The sequence below is a fragment of the Colletes latitarsis genome, chromosome 11, assembly GCF_051014445.1.
Source record: "Colletes latitarsis isolate SP2378_abdomen chromosome 11, iyColLati1, whole genome shotgun sequence".
Lineage (NCBI taxonomy): Eukaryota > Metazoa > Arthropoda > Insecta > Hymenoptera > Colletidae > Colletes > Colletes latitarsis.
The window spans coordinates 30,349,918-30,377,542 of record NC_135144.1 but is presented as its reverse complement, the minus strand read 5'-3'; the positions used below and the strand labels follow the sequence as shown (position 1 = coordinate 30,377,542).

Below are 27,625 nucleotides of genomic sequence, written 5' to 3'. Positions count from 1 at the left end.
CGCCAGTTTCGACGTTTCAGAAACGACACTGTATGCTTCAAGATCAGGGATCCCAATTACAGAACGAAAATAATGTCTCTAACGAAATTTCGTCACTTTTGTCTAGCGTCAAGCTGTGTGTGAAAGGAAGTCGGATCGCGTCAAGTCTCATAGAATTCTTGAGAAAGGAAATCAGTTGCAGAACTCTAGATTATAGGATTTCAGGGAACCCCTGTTACAAAACTGTTAAACCAGTTTACGCCGAATCATAGTTTCCGACTACCGTCACTTCCCTCTAACAACGATTTCCGTGCGAAAAGATGTTAACTCGAATCGAGTCAAGTTCCACGAAACGTTAAGAGGGGATAAGTACGCGTAGAGGCGAAATTAGGCTATTGGATATGTCCACAAAAAAAAAACATCTGCGAATCCCATAAAAATAGTCTGAGCGAATATTACTTGGAATTGTTTTTATTGGATTTCCAATTAGGCACACAGTAGTAGGTTAACACCAATGAAAGAATGTTTTCCTGAATGGTCTCTAAATTAGACACTAATGGGTTATGAAGTAGCTCTTATAGCAGTTCTTGCAGTAGTTCTTATAGTACTTAACTTTTTTCTTACTTGATAACTATTCATATCCAAACACTGTTATTTTATTACTGATTTTAATGGATGAATTTTAGTAAACCTATTATTTTGAGTATGGAAGGTTCAACTGTTCATAGTTCTTACACGATACAAAGAAACGTCTACTAAACAACGTCGACCCATACCTCCACGAGCCTCTACTCGTTAAACAGTTAAAGGGTCAAGAGTTCTTGATGCATGGAGCGAGGGTGACAAAACAAGGAAGGTTTAAAAAGAAGTGTTTCAATGAGCGAAACAGCTAAAACGACACCGAGAATGCTATTAACCCTATGTTTAAATTGTGTTTTCGAAGCGATAATCGGGATCGTGCGTAAATTGGGTCGCAGAGAATCAATCGCATCACATAAGATATGAAGGGCTGACTAATTGGGAAATTACGAAAGAAACGAGTCGTAGGACTTCCAGATCGAAGGGATTTCAAAGTACCTCGATTCTCAAGCACGCCTAAATAACCTGAAGAAAAAGGATTCTCCGCCATTAGTCATTAAATACCATTAACGATTTTAAGTCACACATTTTTCCTAGCTTTGATCAGACTGTTTTAAAATACTCCTCGTCCATAATTCTGGCTGGAAATCGATAACTGCATACTAAAATTGGTTCTTTTCGATTGCCTGTATTTAAAATTACAATGAATTTTGATCAACCGTTTTTACTCTAAAATAAAGTGTGTCGTTTCCTGTGCAATATTCATACGGTAAAAAATGAAATCATTGTGATATCATTAGGAGAAATATGAACTACAAAAACAGATTTACAATAAGAATAGAAACCTCGAGTTCCCGAGTAAAAATAAACCCGTTTAAACAATTTCTATGGATAAATAACGTTTCAAAGATCCTCTAGGATTTACAAACTTAACGATCTAAAGTAAAATGATCGTAGATGGTAAAAAATTGGACATTTTCGCGTCTAAATCGCCGTTTTCGAACACTGTGTGGCGTGTCGTTTGTCACGAGAAAGACCCGAGAAAGGTCTGGCTCTCCCAACGGGATCGACCGTCGATGGAAACGCAAAATAGCTGCGCTTGAGAGACACTGCGGCAATGTATTCTCGAATGGAATAGAATCGTGATACGCGCGTGTTGGTGCACCTTGGAAACTCATCTACCTACCGGGTCGTTGACCGGGCGCTAAGGAAAGTGGGACGAAGCAAACAGCACTCAGCGTTAATGCGCGAAGGCCTTGAGGGATCACTGACGCATGCGTCCGCGCGTAAAGATCGAGAAGGACCGCCATATTGGTGAGACGAAGATCACAGCGAACGGCAAAACCGAGAGAGAGACGATATATCGAACGCGTCCTTTCCCTACGAACACGCGAGCGCGAGGAAACTAGGAAAAATCACGAATCGCCGCTGACGAACGATCTCCTCTCTGCCCCTCTGTGAATTTCTTCGCTCTCGTTATCCTTTGAAGAATTTCTCTCGCGTCCATGAAAGTCCTTTACCACGAAAACGCCGCGAGTAAGTGGCCGTGCACGTTGGTTTTATTGCTCGACTATTTTTCGAACCAAATTTCACCTCCACGACTCTTCACCGGCCATTTTGGATCACGTTGAACGGGACTTGGAACTAAATAGCGAGAAAACGAGCAGATGTAAACATTCGAATCTTTTTTCGTAGTAAGTCTCGGTCGAACATTTTTGTAATCGTTTTGGTTCCACTACTACTGAAATTTTTAGATTTGTTTTATCAATAAAGTCGTTGTGAATTTTAAGCATCTTTGATTTAGAGCAGTGCTCTTCAAAACGAGGTTTTACAATTCGAAGAGGAACGAGAGAATAATTTCAATACTTTTTGCTACTCTTATAATTTTGCACCTGCTTAATTTGGGACCGAAAATCGATCTCTGTTCTTCGCGTGTACATGCTTGCTACGTTCAAACAGTATATATGATCAATTATGAGTTGTGTTCCGCATGTTTCACAATTGGGTGGGTTCGACCTTTCCGTGAAGTGATTATGTGTTACTCTTGTGTGGCCTATTACGAGTCACGCTCGTGCGTATTGTACTTTTCCACGATTATTAAACGGTTGAGGCTATCTGTGATTTCATCTGTACCTATTCGCTACTTTCGTGGATTTCGAAATTCAGTAAGGAATTTTTTTCTCGAAAGTACGTGAGACTTGGAGAGTATGTGTAATGACCAAAAATAATTTTCGTCTTATTTTGGCCTCTAGAATCCTCCATTAAAATTTTTCCCAGCACTGGCTGAACACCCTGCATAAAATGTTTTCCCTGAAAACACCTGTTTAATTCGTGAAGCCCGTGAACTCAGGAGGAATCCGTGAAGCGACACGTGGCCTTCTAACGTCGAAAGCTTCCCCCATTCGTGCCCTGACCCCTTAATAACAGAGTGCTAATCTTTTAATACAGACTGTATTAAACGGCGCGACAACCTCGATTTACGGATCGCGATTCTTTCTCTCGCCTCCACGCGTCTCCGACAATTCACTCTTTTGATAAACTTCGATCGACCGGGAGGCGAAAAGAAATCGTCCGTGGCCAGCTCCAAGACGATCGAGAGAAAAAAAAAGCACACCGCGTGGTTTCGTCACGAACGAATTTGTGTACGTTCGTTGGTTTACATAAGGCCTCGTGGCGCGTCAGTTTCCGCAATTCGCTCCGACCGATTTAACCGCGTTGACGTAACGACGTCAACGCACTTTTAATCTCCGCGGGGCTGAAATTTATCGCGCGCGACCTTAAAATCGAATCGGCGTACGTCGTGCGTCACGTTTCGCGATTAAAAGCTTCGCCCCGTTCGCTCTAATTCCGTACGATCGACTCCGAATGCCCCATTTCCTCGACAACGATTCGATCGTGTTTTCGCCGTAGATCCGATCCGAAAACTGGTCCGCGACCGCTGGGACGCGCCAAAGGGTTCTTCAAAAATGCACGCGGGAATTTTTAACGAGCTTCGTTCCGGTAACAATTTTCAATGTTTCTTTATAGCGAGTATCTGTTTGCATTTGCATATTCTGTGGAGATTCCCGTGGGGATCTATGGCGTACGATTAGCGGATAAGGTGGCAGCTCTTTGTAGCGTATGTGAATTGGATTTGGCAGTAAAGTATACAGGGTGTTCGGCCAACGCTGCGAAAAATTTTAATGAGGGATTCTAGAGGCTGAAATAAGACGAAAATCAAGAGTACCAATTTGTTGATGGTGGCTTCGTTAAGAAGTTATTAACGTTTAAAGTTCCGCCAATACTGAATTTTTTTCTCGAAAGTGGGTAAGATTTCGGGAGTATGTCTATTCACCGAAAATGATTATAATTGACCCCCGCAACCGAAAATAATTTTTCCAGAACGATTTGAAACTTTTCAATTTCGCCGAAAAATTTAGGCACCTACCCCCTGTCGATTTTTCTTAAAAATTCCTTTTTCACTTTTAGTAATTTTGTTTGACGCCCTACAGAAAAGTTGTTTAATACTTTTTTGTAGGTACCCATGAGCTCTACTTCAGAAAAAAGTTTCATTCAAATATATTCACAATTGTAGGAGTTATGGCTGTTTGAAAATTGGACCATTTTTATGGGGTTTTTCTCATTTTGCGGGGTCAAGGATCAACTTTTCGAATATTTTTATAATTGCTACATATTTTACATTAAAATACGCGGCGTTTGGCTTTTTGAACATTAAAATCGTCCAATCCGTTCAGAAGTTATGACATTTCTGGCCAGAAATTATATTTTCAGTCTCAGATTGTATATTATTATTATTATTCCCATTTAGTAAAAACCCAAAACATCACGACTCTGAAGGAAATTAAAAGGGACGATTAAAATTAAAAAGGACGATATATATTTAAAAAAGTATGCAACGACGCGTTACCCAGGTATGTTTCTAAATTTTTTACCCCCGAAGAGGGTTAAAACCAGCAGTTGACTGAAAGGATAACAAAGCTTTTACGCCTGGAAGCGAGTCGTCCTAAAATACCAAAGAACGTATTACTCCTTCGACCGTTGCTTATCTTTCATTCGTTATTCAACACTTCGTACCCAAATGAGAATTTTAGCCATCCGTCTGTTTGAGTTCGACTTGTTTCGAGAACAAAGTCTTGTCCAAACCTCTTTGCACGTAATTTAGGGGTCTCAATTTGATCGCAAGGGAGGCAATACTCTGCACAGTTTGTTCCGAAAGTACCCAAACTTCTTTGGCTCGCATATAACACGATATTTCGGGGGCCTGTTACTCTATCGATAGAAGAAACTTTCTTTGGCATCAGGACACGTGTTACGCCTCGTACGCGTCGAAGGTATCCTTTTCAATAAATCCTCGTAGCTACGGTTATTCCGACCCAGATACGAAGTGGATGCCATTAATCACGATGTCACAAGTGACAGTACTACTTTCTTGACGCTCATCGAGAAATTACGACGGGGCAAAAAGTTAAGCCATCGGTACGTGCCACTTTTTAGCTTCAAAAGGTGCCGTAGCGCCCGGCCAACCGTGGTATCCGTGTGATTTATCATACCACTCTACGACCATTTTTTATTTCTCGTACCGCAAGAAACGTAGTTCGACAGGATATCGAACATCCCAAAGCGGGACACGCGACTCGAAAGGGACATCCTGAAATCACAGACGAGGAACGAAAGAAAATTGCTATCAATATATTTTCAAAAATGTTTCTTCCAAGAGGGAAGCCTCTCAAAAAATTTGTAAGAAGTATCAGAGACGACTCGTGCACTCCTTTGGATGTGTTTTCGATAACCGGTGGTGAAAGTTAAAGTTGCTGGGCGAAACGGTGTTGTTTTGATCCGAGTTCGGAAACTTTTGGAACAGACCGTGTAAATTCGGTTGCGAAACCGGAAGTCGAACGGATCCGCGGCGGCAATCCAGGACGACGACGACACGGCGTGGCTGGTGATGTCAATCGGTGCGCCTCTCGGAAAGTGAAAGCACGAGACGACGTCGTGTTGTAAACTTCATGGTTACACGACGCCGCGGGCTACGTTTCGGTACGCTCTTTCTCGCTCTCTTCTCCACGACGTTCAAAAAATCTGACCCGAAAGACTAGGGTTCGCCAGACCCTGCAAATTCTGTTGCCCAACAACCACATCAAAAATCACTATCTAGATATACATCTCGAATAGACGACTATTTATCCGTTACTGGTTACAGAAAAATAATAAGAAAATTTTTATAAACAACACAGATTAACCAGCATGAGTAAATTAACGATGAAAATCTTTCGCCGAAAGATAATCATTTGCTCGAGAAAACATTGTTAATGAGAACATACTAACATCAAAACGAGAAGATATAAAATTAGGAAATTTAACGTTTAAATTGTGATTTATAATAGAAGAACTGATCTTTTAATATCGACCGTTATCAAGAGTTTCGTATAATCGACTATTAAAAATCAGTATTATTTGTCCGAGTCCTAATAAAATGGCGCCCAGAGGCATGTGCTCCTTTTGCCCCTGCACCTTGGCACGATCCTGGTCGTTCGTATCAAGAACACTTTCCTTGAATACAGAGCGCATACAAAATGGGTTTAAGGCTATACACAGAATACCTAGCATTTTCGAGCGAGTGCAGAACTGAATGCTAAGACGCGAGTAACGTGTGTCGAGGCACAAGGCGATTCGAGAAGTTTGTTGACTTAGTCTCCAAAGCATCACGTACGCAATACGCACCTTAGAATTTCATATTTTACTTACGAAAAACTATCCGGTAGACAAAGTCGCCTTTAATTACTCGTTTCTAGAGCAACATTATTTCGATTCGTTAAACAAATGGCTTTGATGCTATTTTTAATTTATTAGAAAGTGAATATGAGAAACATCAATGCCCTGCAAGTAGAATATTCGACGAAACAGGTTTAACTATCGAAAATTCTAGCAACGGAAGGAAAAAAACCAGATTGGTTCGCTTACATCTGCAGAAAGAGGAAGTCTAGCTTGATTTTCGTCTTATTTTGGCCTCTAGAGTCTGCCATTAAAATTTTTCCCAAGTGTTAGAGCAATTGACCCTATTAAAAATTGAAAAAGTAAACTAGTAACTTACGCCATAATTCGCAGCGGTTTTCTATGTTCGGTAGTTGAAAAGAATTCTGTTGAGAGGTTTTCGAGTGAAATTGCTTTTGGTACACCGTGTAGACGGTGCGTGGCGTATGCACAGGCCGGTGCAGCACGCAATCGCGTGGCGTTACGCAAGGGAAGGAAGGCGAAACGGGTGCACGGAATCGAGGGTGTGCGAGCGAGTTGCGCTCGAGCGAAATGGCGGATCGATCGACGGATAACGGCGCCCCCTCCGCGAATAGAGAAAGCTCCTGCAATTTCGACGCTATTCTTTCCCTCCTTTTATACCGGTCGCTCTATTCCTGGCCCCCGGGTCGAAGACCCTGCGCGCGTTAATGAAATAGTTGCATAATGCGACGACTGATGAAACTCTTGCGTCTGAACTGATTCTGCTGACCGAGTGCATGCGTGCCCCGATTGTGCAAAGTGAAAACTGCACTCGAGCGGCTTCTGTATATTGACGCCGACCGTACAATGTTATTATTTTTTCGGCTTCAATTCGCCCCGATGGATCTCTTCTTCGCTCGCGAATCGAGCTTCTCCGCAGATTTCTGTCCTCGAGTCATCGTTAACAAAAATTAAATACGACTCGTTTGACACTAAAGAATTTTAAAAACTATAAAATCGTATCGAGGTGAACTTGATTGTCGAAGGGGTTAATTTACAGTACAGAAACGCGAAAAATAGTTCAATTATTTTTATCGCGCTACGAATTAATTCTGGCTAGCTGTACGCCAAGATCCTGGGACTTTTACTTTCTTCGGGCGTCTGTTCGTGTTTTCTGTCTGCCCGACTGCTCGCGGGATTGTTGTCGATGGGAAATTTGCAGTTTCTCTCGCCGTTTAAGTAACGCGTTCAGACATTCCACGGTAGCGAGTGGTTCGTGATTATTCCAACGAACGTTGTGCTAGATATCTAATTACCGAGTTCTCAAACTTGTATGTTCAGCACCTGTTTAATACTTCTTTACAAATTATATAAAACGATCAAAGCAGAAATGTCTGTCTCGCGAAAACCTGCGAGAGAAAATTTCTCTACCGATAGTAAATAATTCTAATTGGCGGTGATACTCGTTCCGAACGCGTCCAATAAAAATAGATGGAATTCGAAGGATTACGAGAGCTTCGTTAGAGGGAATGCAACGTTGCGTGAAATTCTAACGGGTGCACGAAAGTTGTCGTCAGCGAGAAAGCAAGAAAGTTCTGATTCGTAGGGCGACCGTGATTGGACGATTTCCGGAAATGGCTGCGCTAATTCGGCGAAATCGATGCTACGGGAACGCATAAACAGGAACAGGTGAGGAGGCGTGGAGACGGGGGGTTGCTACGTGGGATCTGTGTCGCGGTTGACTGGGTTAGGGATCGTTGGGAGTTCGTTGTCCCCGCGACCCGATACCAACGACCCCGGGGATTTCTAGGGTCGAACGAGCGAAATCGGGGAGGCGGAGAGCAATGGTATCTTTATTACGCTTCGAGATATCTGTCTTGCAATGCCGGGAAATTTAATACAAGTCGATTTCCTCGTTACTTTTATCGCTGAGATTCGAACCAACGCTCGATCGACGAGTTCAATGGATTTTACGCGGAACGACGATACGTTTCCCAGCAAAGACTGCGCGAAATAACTTGAATAATCGTCGGCTCAAACGAGAGTACTGTTTCAAACGAGCGGTATTCAATGGAATGCATCGATGGAGATTATATCGGGGATGTTTTTTTTATCGCTGTTTCAGAAATACGTCGATCTCGCTAAATTATTTCGATATCGTTCTAATCCTTATCGTTTCTTTTACGTCAGTTTATTACCCGTTCCGTGTATTTCGTAGAATTTATAATATTTAATTCCTCGAAGCACAGGAGGGTTGATTTCTCGCAGGTCAGCCACGTGTACCAACAGCGACAAACGTGTGGGAATAAAACGACACCCCTGGGAACGTCCAAGACAACCCTTCGTCCTTTGCCGAGGGAAGAAGAGGCGAAATAGTAAATCTATTTCGAGACCAAAGAAAGCGTGATTCGTCGCTCGAATCGATTTCCAGTGAGTCAGGTTCTTTCGATTCTTGCTCGACGTGCTCGACTCGGGGAACGAACACGACGTGAAAGAATAGTCAGAAGCGCGGCTAAATCAGTCGGAATTCATCCCCACTTGGAAAGAATACTAATCACATATATAAAAATACTTCTATTGTTGCTACAGCGAATACAATTTATTTCTTTCGTTCGAAGAATCCCACGATCGAGCTAAGGAACGACAAATTCCATACGCTCCCTGTTCGCAGATATCGTTTCTAAGTTATCTGTCGATCGAACAATGCGCGTAAAAAAAGAAAAAGAGCCACGGTGAAAGGAAGAATAATCGATGTATCGGTTTCCTAATTAAAGATGACCGTCGCTTGTCGTTGCCTGCAATTACGAACGATCGTGTAGCAACGAGGAAAAAAGGGGATAAAAAAATCAAAACGATCGCAACGGTGCGTGTCTCGTTTGTCGCCGACGAATTAGTCATCCGGTGATTAACCGTTAGAGGCGTATTTGCATATTGCACAAACCGCTGCCGGACGATAACTTAACGAGATGCAATGGGGGAGCCGTGCAACGAAACAAAAAAAAAAAAAAGAAAAAAGAAAAAAATCGCGAAACGGTTGCGTCGATTTCTCGACCGATCGCGAGGAGTTGGTCGCGGATCGGCGCCCGCGTCCTTCGAAACCGGAATCCAAGCAACAAGTGGTTCGTCGACATCGAACGAGGATAATCGTTCCGCGATCGCGCGTCATTTATTTTTTCCATTTTCTCGCTCCCCCGTGTCCCGCGAGAGAGTTTCGATCAACGCTTTCGATTAACACCGATTACTGTAATCGACGTTCACCCGGCGAAAGGTCCGACTTGGATCGGTTTTCCGAGGGACGCAGAAGATCAAGATTCATAGAACGATCACAAAATAGACGATGATCTGGAGCTGCGTTTTTTTAACCTTCATTTTCCACCCCTTTTGGCGGTCCAATGAAGCTCGAAGCTTTCTCGGCTTGGAAGAACCATCAGACTTTCTCAGTTTCAATTTTTTGCTATTTTTGATTCTAAAATCAACGTTATTTTTTACTAGGCCTGCACCTTCGATAGAGTTTATGTTGGATTGGAAAGGATCGTGGATCCGCGTTCAATTTTAACATAATTGGGATAAAAATATTCGTTAAGAGAATTCTGTGGTATTTCCAGGTGTTTGCAATATTCGTTTTTTAAAAAGATATTTTAAAGATTCCAAAGACGTAAGCTTGTAATTTCTTGGTACAAAATATAGTGGTAAATTCAGGATATTGAATCGAAACTATACATTTAAAATTTCTATGTGCAAGTTCGAGGATCTACATTTACTTGTATCAACTTTACCATTTCTTTCACATTATAGTAGCTATTAAACTAAAATGAATCTTTCGTATCGATGTCCTGAAATTATAAGCTATTTTAACTCGGCTGCTACTACAAAAGGAAATTTTGTAAACGCCTGGAAACACTACGAAAACTCTTCTAACGATAATTTTTATGTCATTGAAAATAAAAATTCTCACATTAAAAAAATAAACTATAAATTCCATCGAAGGCGCAGACTCAAGCGAGGATAAACTCATTACCAATCGAAAATTTTCCAGAATAGGGGCAAGAACACTTATTTGATTAAGTAATCGATTCTAGACTCGTGGTGCTTTCCATGGAGAAAAATCAGGTCGTGCAAAAACGTTCCTGACCATTGTGTCTCGAAATTTACGTCGAAATCGAAGGCGAAAAACGACAACTCGGAAACGGGAGTAGGCGGTTACGGCATCGCAAAAATGGTTCGCGTAGAGCTGGCGATCTTTTTTGGCCGCGTGTAAAGGAACACGCTACACGTAGCCGCGATTGCATTCACGTAGAAAGTAAATTAACGGCCTCGGTGAATGTGAAAGTCGCGCCATTTCGCACACTTTCCACGCCGAGTGCGTTAAACCCGGTTCGTGCTTTTGTAACGTTCCGCGCGAACTGTCGCGAACTCCGTTGCGTAACGCGCACGTTTCGCAGCTGCGCCGATCGTACCGCGAGATTGTTATTAATTATAGTTGTGTCGCGGCCTCAAGGACGCCCCCTTAGTCTCCCGCGGTTCGTTCACCCCGATATCCCGTTATCAGACAACGATCACGAGGCGCTTAGCTCTCGTTGTTATCGTTTCGACCGGTTTTGATACCGTTTCAACAAGTGCTTCACAGAGAAACTGTTCGTTTTCGTTTTTTTCGTCCACCTGTCCTTCATTTTTATTTCATTCAACGTGCGATGAACAATTCTACGCTTGAAAATAAGTCGAAAACATTATTTTAACACGTTCACTGTCCATGACCCGTATACGAGTCATAGTACCACGCCTTTGGATACGCCGTTAAGAGACCGGACAGTGAACGTGTTAACCCTTTGCACTCGTATACATTTTATTATCATACATACGTATTTACATTGGTGTTTCATTCTGGGGACCCTTGTTGCAATGTTTTCTTATAGTTTCTGCTCAAACGAAGTTTCTTATGAAAAATTTGTATACCCCGTTTTTTATTTATTTTTTCACGCGGAACGAAACTCCGTTGTCGTTGGCACCATGAATGTAACGCGACAAACCGGCATAAATATTTCGTCCCGTTCGGTCGAGGGCGATAAAAATGTTCGAAACAGTAAAAAGAAAGCGAATAATGTGCTCGTCTTGCACGTTTTCCGACGAAAAATCGATGATTTACGAGGCAGAAGGGTTCCTCGGGAGCGTCTCGGTAAATTCGATAACGGTAAAAAAGGGAAACAAAGCGGAGGAGGACCGTAACTGTACTTAAAAAGGGAAGGGTTTTCCGTGCATGGCAATATCGGTCAGTAAAAAAAAAAAGGGGTAAAGCCGTGGAGGACCGCTAACGGGTTTAAAAAGTACTCTTCGTCGTCGAGTCGCAAAGTCAATTTCTTTGGCTAATCCTTTGGCGAACAACGCGTACCCACGACGCGGCCGCTCGTAAACGCGTAAAGAGCAAAAGGATTAGAGGAAGTCGCGCTGCACCCTTTTTTATGCTCCTTTCCTTCCCCTATTTTTAACGCGCGAAAGCGGATTAACGAAAAGGCAGCGCGCATAAAAAGCAGTAAAACGTTTCGCTTTTTCTCTTTCTTTTTTTTGTCGCCGTACCGCGACGTTTCCGAGCCTCCCAATTTGGAAGTCACTGGAACGTGTCCCTTTTTTCCCCTCCTTGGCTTTTTGCCTGCGTTCGTTTTTGGCGCGACAACGTGTTTTTTTTCCTTCCTTTTTTTTTTTTATTGGCCCACTCGCCTCGAGAACCGAAAGGAACAACAACCGGGCGAGAAAGAAGTCGAGCATCGACTCGAGACTCGTGAAATATTGCCCAACGAAGACGGTTCGAGCGAGAGTGAAAGAGTTAATTGCTTTCTCCTTCTGGCCTGAGGATATTCGTTCGGACGCCATTACGTACCTGGCGCGTACGCGTTCCATCGAAACACGCTTTCATAACGCATTTTTTACGCTTTTCTATGGGTCCCCGCGCGAATTTCGGCGAAATTTATGGACGCGTGCTTTCGAAAGTTCGCCCGCGCAATTTTCGCCCGGCAAGTGTGTCGCGCCGAGAATAAAAGCATCAATTTTCCTCGTTGTTATGGCATCGTATGTTAAAATTCATCGTTTCGTAATTTGGTAAGCAAATACGGCATCGTTTCCATCGATCGTTCGGAAACTAGAAATACAATCGTACGTATGTGGCACGAATGAATTGGAAATCTATGATATCGTGTACAGGGGGAGCATTTTTTAGACTATCTGCATTATTGTGTAACTCTATGATGTTTCGTATTTGAATTGTATCGGTGCTACCGACAGGTATATAACGTACTAATATCGACGACGACTTATTTCCAGATCTGTTTGATACTGAGGAATCGATAATATCGACTCATAATTAACTATATCAGTGTGTTCACTCTTTTTAAGTTATTTTAGATTATTATCGCTAAGCTGGCAACATGATAGCGAAATGGTTAAATATCGTGGGTTACTATCGGTTTAAATTGTTTGTTTAAGAAAAAAATAATTAGTCCCCGATGAGGTTAAAATGTTAGTTATAAATAAACTTTAATATCTGTAAGCTTCTGAATAACATTACTATCGCGGGAGACATGTATCGCATCGTCGCGAAAAAAGTGACGCGATTAGAAAAACCTTAACTCTATGTTAAGGGAAAAGGGAAATATTAACCCTTAAGTGGATTATTGGGGCTCTCTGCAAGTTTAAACTAATAATTGTTTAATATATGTAAATGTAATTATTTGAAAATTTATGTAATCTTCTATTAATTCATTATTTTTTAAATGCTTGAGAGGAAAGTTGATTCCCATTTAGAAATTTGGTAAAAATCAATATTAAGTAAAATAATTCAGTTGAGATTGGGAGTCCACATAAGGGTTAATCATGTTTCAATATCTATTGATCCGAATCAAGATTTCGTCTATTCGATCATCGTGAAAAGAATTCGATAATAAAACATTTGCATCCTTTCGAAAGAACACGTATTAGTCAAGATCAACACTAATCTGTACAGTGATCATTAGGAACAACAAAAAATTATAATCGATTCAAAAATAATTTCAACAAATTAAAAAATTTTAAAACACCCGTACATCGATGCAAAGGGACGGAGCCAGGCAGCGTGGTGGAAGATCCTGGAAACGTAATCAAAAGGTCCTCGAAAAATCCATATCCCTCTCCGCGAAAATCAACTACCATCGACGACATCGTCGACGTCCAAAAGGAAAGAGGAACTCGCAAGAATCACCGCAGAAAGTACGCCCCACCCCCATCCCCCCTCGTCCTCTCCGTCCTCCATTCGCATGACGCGCGAGGACTTCAGAAAAGGTTGAATTATCGAGGTAGAAAACGCGCTCCCAGTGGTCTAATCAGGCCGAGGAAAATGCGCGCGAAAAGTGACGCTCGTCGGTCGTAGTGGGGGAGATGGGGACGGAGGACGAGGAGGGGTGGTCGAAGAGTCGCTCGGATTGCGAGCGCCGAGGTCGCGGGGTCGTTGACCGGCGAGGGTAGCACTCACCCTAACTAGGCCAGCGGATCTCTCTTTCTCTTGCCTCCACTGTTCCTCTCTTAACCCCCTCCCCCTTTCCTACACACATACACACACACACACACGTGTAGCACAGAGCCAGTTCTCTCTCCCCACCATCGGCGAACACCGATTCTCCTACTCGCTCGTCCTCTCGCCGCCTCTCTCGGACGGTCCATGGTTCTGCTATTTTCGCGGGGGCCACTCGACACGGATATATACGGTCCGCCTACGTTTGGCGGGATAATTTACGTTATTGAGGCCGTTCCACCCTGTCCCCACCACGTAGCCCGTTCGAGCTGCCGGGTGGAAAGCTCGCAGCTTTTTCCTACCAATCCCCGCCATTCGTCCTCCCTATCTCCCTGCCGTCGCAGCCCCGAGGCTCCTCGGTCCACGCACCGCGGAGGATGAATTACGATAATTACTATCGCGAGGAAGCTTTTATCGGGCGGGAATATTCCCGTGAACGCGTGTTGCGCTTTGTGTCGTCGCGCACGTGCTCCCGTTAGGCTGACGCTACAAAGCACCGACGCCACGAACCCATTAAGACGCTCCAAAAGGGTCGACTTCTATGGGGTCACAGCCCCTTCGTTTCCATCGTTTCTATTACATTTCTTTATCGAGGGAGGAAACCGCCGTGACGGATTGAGAAAATTGAAATTTTTTTATCTCTTTTCAATGCTTGGAATTTCAAGAATAACCCCCTACAATTTTAATGAAAGATTCCAGAGGGTAAAATAAGACGAAAATCAAGAATACCAATTTGTTGATTTTCGTCCTATTTTGGCCTCTAGAATCGCCCATTAAAATTTTTCACAAAAGTGCCAAACACCCTGCATGTAACGCCGATAACGAACGTGTTGAAAATTCGAAACACCGTGCCACAAAATTTATGTTGCTTGGAATTAAATTTTTACCAAGCATCGAGCAAACGTGATTTCTTTGGGAGGGTTATTCCAAACTCGTTCTGGGGGACGCGATTCATCGATGACCGAGGGTAAACTTCTTTCTGATCACGACGCGGTTGCTGCCTGCAAAATTGGCAATTTCATACGTTCTAGCGATGGGATCCATTCAATGATGCACTCATTAATACCGATACGTATTGACTTTCAGACCATATTGACATATCGAAACAAGTCCTCGATATTGGCAAGATATACTTGTTGAAATTTCTTGCGGCATCGATACGATTCAAATACCAAGTATCGTGAGCCCTCGAGAAGACAACGACGTTCTAGTTTGGTATAATAATTGGACATTGTATAAATAACTTCGAACGAATGTTCGTCTAAACAATTAATGTTTGCGATAAATAAAAGTTTACCGGGACAGAAATTTGTCAGGAAATCTGTCTAATAGTAACGCGAGATCAAGAATTTTTATCGACGATCAGTTTGTATCGACCATCGTTTATTTTCGACTCCGAACAAATTCTAAGCAGGTATTAAACTTGACGTAATCGATACGTATCGATACGACAGTCGCGTGTTCAATAAGTCTCGAGCCTGTTGGTAATCATTTCATTCAATAAATTGATACAAGAGAATCGATCTATGACGTCAATGTATCGATAGTATCTAAACACGACTCAGTCCCATTACTAATTAGGGTTAGGAGTAATTATAGAGAATCGTATACACTGATGAATACCAATGTCCATAAAGTGTTTCTTTGATGCTAAATTCAATTGTTATATTAATCATGGAGAATTCGTCGAAATCGAGTCGGATAACATTAAAAATGATAGTGTCTAACGGAGTTGTAGTTTTGCACTATCTTTCTGTATCTATTTGTATCGAATATTCATGAATTGCTACATAGACCGAAGCTTTTAAAGTAGCGTGCGTCTGAATAGAATAACGAATTCATTAGAGTATGAAATCCACTTATTTATTCTGACCAGGAAATTTGCTTTATGAATATATATTAAAAGGACGGTCTAGGAGAAAACTAGATTCGAACGTTATAATATTAAATTGGTTAAATTGTCCTTAATTTGTAAGATAATCAACCCTCATCAAAATGCAATTTTTCTCTTAACAGAAAAATCATTACTTTTCCATTTATTATATTTACTATTTTCCACGTTGTCTGGGTTTGCATTCGTCGTTTTCCCATAAAATAAAGTCACCCACGAACCTCAAGTTACCACAGAACATCATCTTTTCCAAATTATAAATGATAAAGAGAGCCGTTTCGATATTATTAAACTTCGTTTCGCAAAACGAAAGATCGTATATTGTCGATCGCTCGGTTTCCATGCTTCATCTAAACTGACAACTACGGATCTCGTTTTGTCCCACATTCCTGGTTCAATTCGAAAACCCCGGTTCACTCTGCATTGAAGGAATCAAGGACGGCCAGAATAAAGGAACAATGCGCGTCGTCGCGGTACGAAGAAATTCAATCGCGATCGGTCTACTTTTCGCCAGTTATACTCGGCGCGAATCCTTTCCGATGGCCAAGACACGAGCGGGCAAAAAGTTGTCGTCGAGTTTGGCACGCGTCTCCGCGATTTCGCGGGCGAATCGCGTCGAAACGTTTGGTCTAAAGCGGTAAGAGGCCAAAATTACTGAGCTTCCCAGAGGAGGAAGAGACAGCGGTGAAAAGCTGGGTTAGGGGATGCGTGTGGGGGTAGGGGGAGGGGTAGCTACGGTGTAGATATAATATCTGTAGCAAGGGGCGACAGGTTGGTGGAAATGCTATACTTAGCATCCGTCCAAGGGTGGGGGTAGCAATACCGGGGCTGGCTGGTGGGTCAGAGGTCGTTGCCCTAGGGGCTGCCAACCCTCTTACCCCGCGTGCCTCCCTTCGTCCGTAACCTGCTCCTCAACCGAGTTTCCGGGGGTTGACTGTGCGAGTAGTCGCGAAGCTTGTTCGAATTTCCGCAAAATACGCGTTATCGTTCGCTTCGTTCCCGCGTTGGCTCGATTCGGTTCGTTTAATTTGCCCGAATTTGCTCAGAGAACCGTTTCGTTGCGATTGCGTAACGTCGTGAAATTTCATTCGGGCGGGAAGAAAACAATTTTTAACAGTTTCGTATTCATTGACATCAATTTCGATTCGTTTTTAACTCCTTGTTGTTGACAATTTCCAAAATGCAACGATATATGCAGATTGTTTTGGCAACTGAAAAAGTAAGTCGAAAATGTGGAACAAAATTTTATCGTACGATGCTTGTGTTTCGAGACAATTTGAAAATACGCGGACGATCGAATGTTAATCGTTTGGCGTGTCTGGTCAGTACCTGCTGTTTCCACTTACGCTAGCGTCGTCCACGTTCCGCGTCTAATCGATAAATTCTTAAGTATCTTACGTAGAATTACACGTAGATCACTTGTTATAAAATTAAAAAATTACTACTAATACGGATAAGCGTAGCAGTCTCTACACTTATTATTCCGAATTTATGCGAACGCATTTCTGTGTCCCTGTGTATCTTTACGACTCGATCTGTATTTGATAGATTAAATCCTTAAATGTAGTTATTACACTCTAACTTTTATTGCTTTTTTTTCGTACTTAACAACCGAACCTTGTACTTTTGCCTGCACGCCATTCTCCAATTTAGTCTCAAATCCTGGCACCATTTTAACACTTTGACTGCCACGTCACCTATATATGGGTGACAGAACTTTTAACAGTGGAACTAAAACAATTGATTCTCGAGTCGAAACGTTAAAGAAAATAAATTTGAATAGGCTTCATAGTTCGAGTTTTAAGTTATGCAGTTTGCAATTGTCCAAGATCAATGTTTTGGTCCCGTAAACAATTTTACCATTTTATACTGGCAGTCAACGTGTTAAGTACGGTTCTAGACATCGAGTCTGATTGTAATTGTTGTCTTTATAAAAAATGTAACTTGTGAGCGCACCTAATATAAATTATTTCGTTTCTATTTCTCGTTGAATAATCACGAATAAACACTCGTTTCCGTTTTATTTCTTGCTTGTACCTAAACGAGAATCCCGTACAACACTGAAGACATTAGAAAATTCTCGGGAATCTCGTAAAGCACAATTCCCGCCCGAAAGACCAGTTCGCCGAGAAAATCGACGAGCGCGAGCCAATTTAACGAGACGGTCGTCGAAGAGAGAAAGTCTCGGTCCCAAGCTCCGAAGCAGAGAAACAGAGAGAAAGTACCAAACACGTATGAGCCAAGCGAGTAAACGAACGACCTGGGAGAAAGAGAGAAATCGTTCCGAGGCGCTTCCCTTTCATCGGCATCCGGACGGACCGCCTTCGTCGGTGCTTTAACTTCCTGGTCAGATCACTCTTACTTTCTTCCAGGTGAACCATGACTCGATCGTCGCGCGGCGTTTCGGATAATGAAACGAAAGACGACGCACCACGGTGCATTCTACGCGGTCGTCGATACAGTCGTCGATTCGCGTTGCTCGTCGAGGCAACAAACTAATAACCGAACCGGTGAAAGCGCGCGTCGAAACGTGAATCACGTCGAGAAACGAACGATTGCGATCGCGATACGAGATCGTGCGTCTCGGTGTCCCTAATCCTTAGCGTTCGAAAGTTTCTCGCTTGCGCGAGGGCGTACGCGTCCGAAGGACAAGCTGTTGCAAACCTGGCCACCAGAATTTTCGAAACACGGGAATTAGAACGGAATTGCGTTTCCGTTGCGAAAACGGATACCTTTTACGTTCGCCTCGACGAGACTTCCAATCAAGCCCCGGAATCGAAACTCTGGAAAAATGCCGAACGGTCCACCGATTTTTTTAATTAATCGACGACTGGTATTTAACCTTTGCGTTCTCGAGAAAAGAGGGCACGAGCGATTTAACCGTTTCAACGAAGATGCCTGAATTATATTCCGAACCCCCTCGAACCTTTCGGATCGCTGCGTCAGCTCGAGAAGAGTCTCGATTTTTCGCGAACCGGTTCAGCGAACTCGATGGAAGAAGCGCGAACGTACGCTCGCTCGATAAGGGTCCAAGCTCGCGAGCGATAAGAGCTCCGACACGGTTCGAGGTTGTTCACCTTGGCGCGATGGTAGAAGCGAGAGAACGAGGAGAGAGGAGGATGGCGCGATGTACGCAGCGCGAATCAACCGAAAGAAACAGCGACGAGAAACGAAGGCGAGAAAAGGAGGCGAGAGATTAGAAGAAGCGGAGCGGGAGGGTGGGGAAATGGGGGAGAGATCGTACTCTTATCGGGCTTCTCGTCGGTTTGGCTTGTGGCGTAGGGACGTTGCGAGATTAGAACGACCCCAAGAGCAGCTCAGAGAGTCGACGAACCGGCCCCTGATTGGGCGATGTCGAGTCAACGCTCCTCTCAGGTGGGGAGGGGGTGAGGGCGGTTGGAGAACGGTGGGGGAGGGTAATCGTGGACTGGGAGAGGACACAGCGCATCAATCGAGGTCACTGGGGACCGGGAGGAGACCAGGCCGTTGCCCGTGTGTCTTGCTTTTGAGGTTAGCCAGTCGTCGGCACAAGCGCAATTAGAAAATGCCCAACGGAGTTCGCGCGGTGTCGAAACGTACTTTTTTTCTCCCCCTCCCCGCCCCTCTCGCGATATCCTTTGCCGCGGTTTTCGCGCTCTCGCTCTCGCGACTGGTCCGAAATTGGCGCCGCCGGTACAAGAGAATAACCATCTATTTTCAATTATAAAAGACGAATATGGTAAACGGGCGAACTAGTAAAAATCGCGAAGCACGTATTCGACGGGAGTCGACGTGCGAAAAACTGCGCGCCAAACGTCAAACGACGAATACACGCCTCGCGTCGCTAAACTCTCGAACCTTCTGCGTGCACGGTATACACCTTGGTCCGGGGGAAGCGTTGCGTGAACCGATCGGTCGCGGCATTGTTGCGCCAGGAGCGGCGGACAAGATCCTTCCAGAATTCGGAACGATCGAATCGAGCGGTGGACGGTGGCTCTCGACCCACCTCGTAGATACGCTCGGTGAGGCAGGTCAGTGCTCCGACAGCGAGTGCAGCGCGGGGAAACGGTGAAAGCATTCCACGGCTCCTAGCGAGAGTGATCACGGTCCAGCAGCGCGGCTAATGTACTTTCTCCGGGGACAGAAGGAGAGATCCAGAGGGGGAGGGGGAAGAAATCGACGGGAGACGGAGACGGCGAATGGCTCGCGAGTAGGTAGTCCGCACGTAATTCACTATCGCGAGGTTACGTAACGGGGCCTACGAGAATTCTCAGCCGGTTGAACGGACCCGTGTGTGCGTACGCTACCGTGCGTGCGTGCCACGCGTCTGTATGCGCGACGCCGCTCTCTTTCTCTCGCTCTTGGAAGAGTGCACTCGCGCGTACCGCAAATTATGCGATCAATCGTGATACTGCACGTTTGCGTTTACCGGTCCTATCGACGAGAAGCAGCGATCGGGAGGATACCCACCCCCCTCGATCTTTTAATAAACCCGGGCACTTAGCGGCTCGTTTGATGCTGGTTTACCCGAGTCAAAATAACTATCGCGAAACGTGTATTCGCGAGTAAAGGGCGCGCCACCCTTAACCCATTACAGCCAGGCGATAGCTCCGGGTACTTAGCGTCTCGTTTAGAGGCTAGTTTGCCAAACGCAAACAAACGGTCGAGTTACGGAGCCGAAACGCAGGCCCCGCGTTCCCAGTTCGAAAATAGAAAACGAGGGGCGCCGCGATGAACAAAAAGGTGGGCGAACGCTTATGAACGGCTCATTGTAACTGTACAAAGAGCGGCGCATCAGTCTCTCTTTTACGCGAACAGAACAGGAGGGCGAACGGGCAGGCCGAGTGTGTTGGTGACCTTCGATGATAACCGTAGGTGGGGAGGTTGGTCGAGTAGCTAAACTACTCGGTGGAGAAGTAGGGGGAGTGGAGTGTAGGGGAGGGGAGGGCGAGGGACGTGCGGGTCGGTAGGGAGACCCAGTTCGAGTTTGTTGAACCGACCCGGCGGCGATTGGCCACACGAGTCGCGGAGTTCACTCTACTTGCCGAACGGAGGTAGGAGAAGGCGAGAGGAGGCGGTGGGGCGAGGCGACGGGCCGCTCGGTTAATTTCATCTTGCCCCAGTTACGGGCCAGGCAGGGTGAACGAACTAGCCTCGCGCCAAGGCCCCACCGACCTATTTTCCTGTTCTACGGACCGCCGCGAGAGAAAGAGACCGACCGATTCTCTATACACCGCGAGTTCACGAGGAGTTCAGGCTAGAGCGAGACGATCAGAGCGAGAACGAGAGGATACGTGGAAGCGACCGAACGAGACAGAGAGGGAGCAGCGAACGCGTAGGGGGAGAACTTGTAGGGTGGGAGCCCCGCTAGAGAGGCTCGCTATCTAGGCTAGGACTGCGAGCAAAAAGAAGAGAGGGAAGGAGAAACGTTGGAGGAACGGAAAACGAGCGAACGATAGAGCGAGAAAGACCGCCGGGGAGACGGTTAGGGACGTAGGGGGAGAAAAATTGCCGGAGCGCCGAGTGGAAGGCCGCCGACCGAGGGCAACGAACTAGCCTCGTCCCGGGCCCCGCGACCTACATTCCAACCACGCTGGAAAGTGAAACCGCCTCTTTCTCTATTCCTTCCTACCTGAATCGTGATCTAACGCTAGGTTAGGAATGTTTTTACCAGCCTGTTAGTCTACCACGCACGACCCTACGATTCGAAATCGAGACACGGGGAAAATAATACTCTCCCTTTCGTTCTATGCGCGATGCATGCTTTTAGGAGTCCGAACGTTTCGCTTACCGGCCAACACTCGTCCCAGCAGATTCTCGCTATCCTGGGCTGCACCGCGATAACAGACCTGGCCCGATGGCTCCTTGTCGTTGTCCAGGGGCTCGTTCGACAGTGACAGAATGTCGCCGGACTGTTGTTCCTCCGTGGCACTGCCGCGAGGCTTGAACTTTTGCACGGTCATCTCTTCTCGACACGACAGTCTTCCGTACTTTTTGCACTGATCTTACGTTCCGTACTTTTACCCTTTCGTTTCTACTCCTGTTAACGATCTATCGTTCCAACAGTCCTACCAACAGTCTCACGTGTAAACAAGATTTTGGTTGGCATAACACGACACGCTTGTCCCGTCCGTGCTTGGTCGAAACGACGCCGAACGGTTCTCTAATATTTTTCTGACAACTCACTCCCCCACGAGACGACACCGGCGCGAAACTCGCGAGTTTGTTTTGGTCGTCGATCGTCCCCCCTTTTGATCGACGGATGCACTCTCTCTCGCGCACGCGACCACACCGACTATCGCGACGAAACGAGCTGTTGCTTTTCTATGGCGACCGCGTGGTTCCTCGCGGTAACTGCAAATCGAACCTTGCACGTTATTAGTTGGTGTGTTGTGTGTGGCATGCGATGCGGTGCGCGAGTGAGTTCGCCGCGGCGTGGTGTGCCGTGGCTTCGCGGCGCCTGCGCGCTGCACCGTTGATGGACACCGGCGTATCGCGCCATTCTAGCACCCCCCACCATTTACAAACCGCGACTTTTCGTTATTTTTCCTTTCATCCCCGGATTATTTCATGTTTCCTTTCGGAATCGCTTCCAACTCTATATTTCTTATCGGAAAAGGAACACGATTATGCCGCGATACAATTTCGCGTGCGCGTTTCTTCCTCGTCTCAATTCCTATTTTACGAAACACCCAAGCATCGCTGAATCGATTCTTCTGGTCGATACACGTTTCCAACCCTGCTTCCCTTGTTTGTTTTAGGCTTTAAGAATAGACGATCCTGACCTCATGGTCACGTCTATCGAATACTTGTTAGAAAAACAACTTGCATAAGTTTAATATTTTCAACGTTTCCGCGATTTATATAATCGAATCGTAGAGACTGCCTATAACGAATGGGAATTACTTCGGTATTTTTTTCGCTCCGTTTGCCACATGCTCCAAATTTTTCGATTCGAACGCACCCGATTATCGAAGCTTCGCTGCGAGGAAGCACGCGATTTCGCCGCTTCCGAACGATCGATCTCGCGTCGCGGGAAATTTGCTTTCGAAAAATTCTGATTTTCGACGGTGGACCGGATTGATAACGCCTCGAGCTTATCGGGCCGAGATTAAGCTACGACAGTGTCCTCAAAGCACAACCGTTTCATTCCTATGGCCAATTGGCACGGTTGACCCGTCATTAGGATCAAGGATTTTTATCGGTCTGTACGAAGAGAGGCTTGGCCTAGCCTTTATTATGCGTGCATGCGTGCACGTCGACGGGGTCTCGCTAAACGCTGTGTATTGTCGTGGCCGCGGACCTAACTCGCGCAGAACAAAGTAAATTTGTAATCAAGGATCGCGGAGGTCACCATGAAACCCGGTGGTCCTATTTTACGCGTTACAACCTCGCGCCAAATATACCTCGGTCACTCAAAATTCCGCGCTAACGCGATAAACAACGTCCAGAGTATTGGAGTTAACCCTTTGCATTTCACTCGCGCCATTATGGCGACGTACGTAGCACGCACCACGGGCTCGGTTCGCGATTTACATTTAATGCAAACTGAATTAACGAATTTTAATTACAAGTGTTCGCTAAATTTTTAATTTTTATAAACAGCACGTTGTTCTACGTAAAACATGGGATGTATAGTGGATCTCGATGATCGACACATTGACTACGTGAATTAAACTTTGAGATGAAAATTATATGCTTCGAAAGTAAATAACTAAAAACATATGTACGTATCTACGCAATTAATCCTTAATTTTCAGTCGAACAGTAGTTCTTGATGAAAGGGTTGAGATTAGACGTTGGCCAAGTTTATTAAATTTCAGGTGAAACGTCTGTCCGTGGCGCTGAGGGATACGCTCCTGATCGACGCGATACAGAATCGGAGAATATAGTGCGTTCCCCTGCCACGATGTTGACTCACTAACACTCGGAGAGTGAAAGCCGCTTAACCCCTGACAGGCACGTAGTCACACGTTTGCGTGTGTACGTGCCTTCGCACCTTCGCTGAACACGTGGGTTATGTCTGCGGAAAGGAGAAGTTAGATCACAGGTAAGCGGGACTCGGACGCGCGTCTAACCAGAGGCCTCCCTAATCCGGCTCTTAGAACTAACCTGCCGCAACTTTGGCCCGTCAACCATTTGCCAGCCTTTGGGTTCTGCTATCTAACGACATCAGCCACCTTGCTGTGTATTTCGAGTACCGTTCACGGATCTGATAAAGCGTTCATTTCGAATGGGTTGGTTTTCACTCGACGAGAAAATGTACCAAAGTACCCATACCGAAGCCACTGATCGATAATGAGAACGAAATTATCACGGGGACAGGTTGCTTATCAGCAAGATTTGACGGTCGTTGATCGTCGATAAATATCTTTTTGCAGTACGTGCAACGACGATTCCAAAGATCTCGATTACTCGTCTGTTTTGTCGGTGTTCGTACATTAGATGCGAATCCTGATTCGTTATGTGTAATCAAGGTAACTGTAAATAAGTTAAGATCTCTGTACGTAGATTTTACAATGATTAAAAGCAAAATCTGAAATCGCTAACGCTTCGGATGCAAATTAGTTTTTTTGAATGAGAGTTATCCCAATGAAGTAATCCCAGCAATCGACGACGGAAGGTTAAACTTAAATTGATGCAAACTGGGCGCTGTCCAAGCCTAACCTGCCCTAACTACGGGCCTTGAATGTACAGTTAGTGTTAGCGCAGTCAGTGTGACGGAGTGGAGCTAACGGGAATACTTCTAGCGCCACTTGGACTCCTTTCTGAACCCAAGCTGCTCTTTCACTTTCGCTGTCATTCTCCTTTTTACGCCGCAGTCGATGAACCGATCGTCGTTCTTTAAATCCCGATCGATCTCTAAAATCTCCTCAACATTAAACGACCCATAAATCGTATTCCGTGTCTGAACGAATCAACAGTTTGTCAGTGTTTCATAGTTCGAACGATTTCAGGTTCGCGAAAGGTTAATCGTTTCACTCGTTGTCTTACGAATCAACGATTCGCGAACGTTATTGGGTGACTCCGTTTTGTCTAGATCATGGTCATCGTGCAAATCGGTTAAACGGTTCGAATTGAATATATTACTATAGGCTGTCACATCCAACGTAACTATTCTAAATATAATCGAAGCTTGACCTACCCTAACTACGGCTTGCGATCATAGAGACACGCCATGATTGAGCTCAAACGTTCAAGGAGATACCCAATGTGATTCCAGTGCCCCCTATATCGCTGTTTTTTATCATTTTCTTACCGACTCTTTCTAATCGAATGCTTTTCGATGCCTGGAACCTTCCAACCGAGGATATCTCAACGCGTAAAAATAAAATTTTCAAATATAAACCAGTGAAAAAGATTTAGTTTATTTAAACCAGAATTTCTAACTAATTTATTCTCATCAAACAATTTACTATCGTCGGTAGTAAAAGTATCGAAAAAGAACCTGAAAACTAAAGAGCTCCAAAAGTTTCTGTTAAAGATTGCTTAACACAATTCCACAAAAGAAATTTATTTATTTTTACAAGTACTAGAGGACCAATAATTTTAAGTACAAATATTTCCCCGTGGAAGACCAAGTCGAAAAGAAAGCATTCAAGAAGCTCGAGTATCGTAAAGCGTTGGAGCTGGAAATTGGTGGAAGTAGAAACAGCGAGTAACGAACAGACGGTCCAGCCAAACCGGCGTGTTCGATGAAAATAATGTTTGCCGCGTTTAGATTTTTCACAATGCGTTCCAGCGATTCCATTATATGTACTTCGAATCGTAGAAAAAGAAGCAAAGGGGGAAAAAATCTATTGTCGTTCGATAAAACTGGGGTCGCTCGAGTCGGTCGCTTTTTCTTTGCGATCCGTGATTAAAAGTCTCGAGTTGAACCGGTGCTTCCACGAGTCCTCTTTGTGCGGCCAGAAGGAAGATTTATCGCTGGAGGATTCTAGGTTTTACGGCGAGAGCGTGTAATCGACCTAGCCAGCTTTACCTGGAACACCTGTTAGCTGATCTCTCTGTTCTCCTCCCGATTACCGTGAAAAAGGAAAGCGGAGGATTCTGTTCGCGAATGGATCCTAGAAGGAAACTTTTCCCTTCGTAAAAGCAATCCCCGACCAACGGAGTTAGCGGGTTCCAGTCGTTCGTGAACTTCGTTAAAGGTTCTCGTTCTTTCGACGGTGAAAGAAGATGGTGGTTAACAATTTTTACCGTTTAAACGGTCCTAGCGCCTTCCCTGTAAACGAAAGTTAATTCGATTTTGTTGACACTTGTGACTCTGTCGATTAGTAGTTTTCCATATTCAGGTTTGATACGTTTTTTGGAAAGTTACCGAAAGGATTGGGGACGTTACGATAAACGTTTGAGGGGACGGAAAAGAGGAAGGAGACATCGAGGAACGCTGGAAGGGATAATTGAGAGGTAGTATTATTGGAATCTCGCGTGATAAGATAGCAATGAATTGCGCGATAATGAACGGTGAATCATACTTTCTGGGTCTTTGACTTCATTTTTATGCAATTAAATCGACTACGGTCGAGTACGGTGCATCGTATCTGTAATAATTAAATTACAGTATTGTGAATTTTACTGTAAACTGGGTGGGTGTAACTGTCTAAATCTCGCTCTCAATTTCGTACTTCTTTGGTGACGCGAAAAACTTTGCAATAAACCTTATCCTGGAGAATCTAACGACACCTGTTATATTTAATTTAATTCTTCTCGACTCTATATGAAATGAATTGTAAAAATCTTCGATTGAAATTTACATCTATTTAGGAGCCTAAGAATCATAAGTTCGCGTATGTATAAGTTTGATCAATGAACTTTTAAAAAAATTATTTTACAAACGAGATAAACTTTAATGCACTTGAGGACACGGATATTTAAGTGCCATCCGAATAACTGTTTCGAGCAATTTTCTAAAAATAGAGCGCTTCTAGGCATCGAGGATAATAATTCCTTGGCAAAAATGCGCGAGTTCAAACAGTCAACAACTTCGACTAATAAAATTATCTTGCAAAGAAGATAAAGCGTTAGTGTTTGATCTCGATAAACTTCCCACATTTTATGTAATGCTATAAACTCGTACAAGGTCTTTCGAACTTTCCCACGAATTGAAGAGTGACTGCAATATTATTTTGTTTCCCGCGTTTATACGTTGCACGCACTTGTCGTTGAATTCTCAAGAAACGAAGCTATTAAATTTTATTTCTGGCGGATTTAAGGTAGAAAACCGTAAGTCGAGCAGTCGAATGTTATTTTCTTGTTCGCTTCTTTCGGTGCTTACCAAAAATTCGCAAATTTTCGACAACCACCAGCGAGGAACCCAACACTGGGAGTCACCAGGTAGGAAATTTACGACCGACAACCGAGTTGGAGTGGTTACAGGGTTGCGGCCAAACTTTATGGCTGCGGTTTTCGCACTCTTTTCGACGACCATAAATTTTAAAGAACGGTGTCTGTGTTACGCACTCGTAAATCACCCGAGGCATAACGAAAAGATTTTCATCCTTCCTGACATGATCGATTCGACATCCTCGAAAATACCTGCTGAATCGACTCCTCCACGGTTCCAATCCTTGTTAAAATACGCCGGTTTGTCCTGGAAAACCTTCGTACAGTACAGTTTTTATCAAATTTATGTGTGAAAAGAAGAAGTGACAAGTTATTGGTCCAATACGAGAACGGGGAGTAAGAAAATAATAAATAATGAAATAAAATATACAACATAAAATGAAGTTTAGAGACAATAGTAGTACAATAATACTAGCAAGCGGAACTATAGAAGAAAGAACCGTGATATTTGGATGTATGATAAATGGGATATGATAGGTCGTTGTCGCGTCTGGTGGAAAACAATTTATCACGGTGACGATAAGCTGTTTATCGTAGATACGTGCACGTTTTGTGTTACGATGTATCAAGTACATCGTAAAATTAAATTTTACGTCAGGAAAGAC

General features: G+C 44.2%; 1 protein-coding gene across 1 annotated transcript in view; it reads right to left on the bottom strand.

Annotated features, from left to right (window-relative positions):
• E75 (ecdysone-induced protein 75) overlaps positions 1–21,652 on the bottom strand; it is a 101,569-nt gene extending 79,917 nt beyond the window's left edge. Inside the window, exon 1 of the mRNA XM_076779090.1 lies at positions 21,466–21,652. Within this exon, the coding sequence (XP_076635205.1) occupies positions 21,466–21,637 (172 nt within the window). The 5' untranslated portion in view covers positions 21,638–21,652. The remainder of the gene's footprint in view (positions 1–21,465) is intronic.
• Between the last annotated feature and the right edge of the window lie 5,973 nt (positions 21,653–27,625).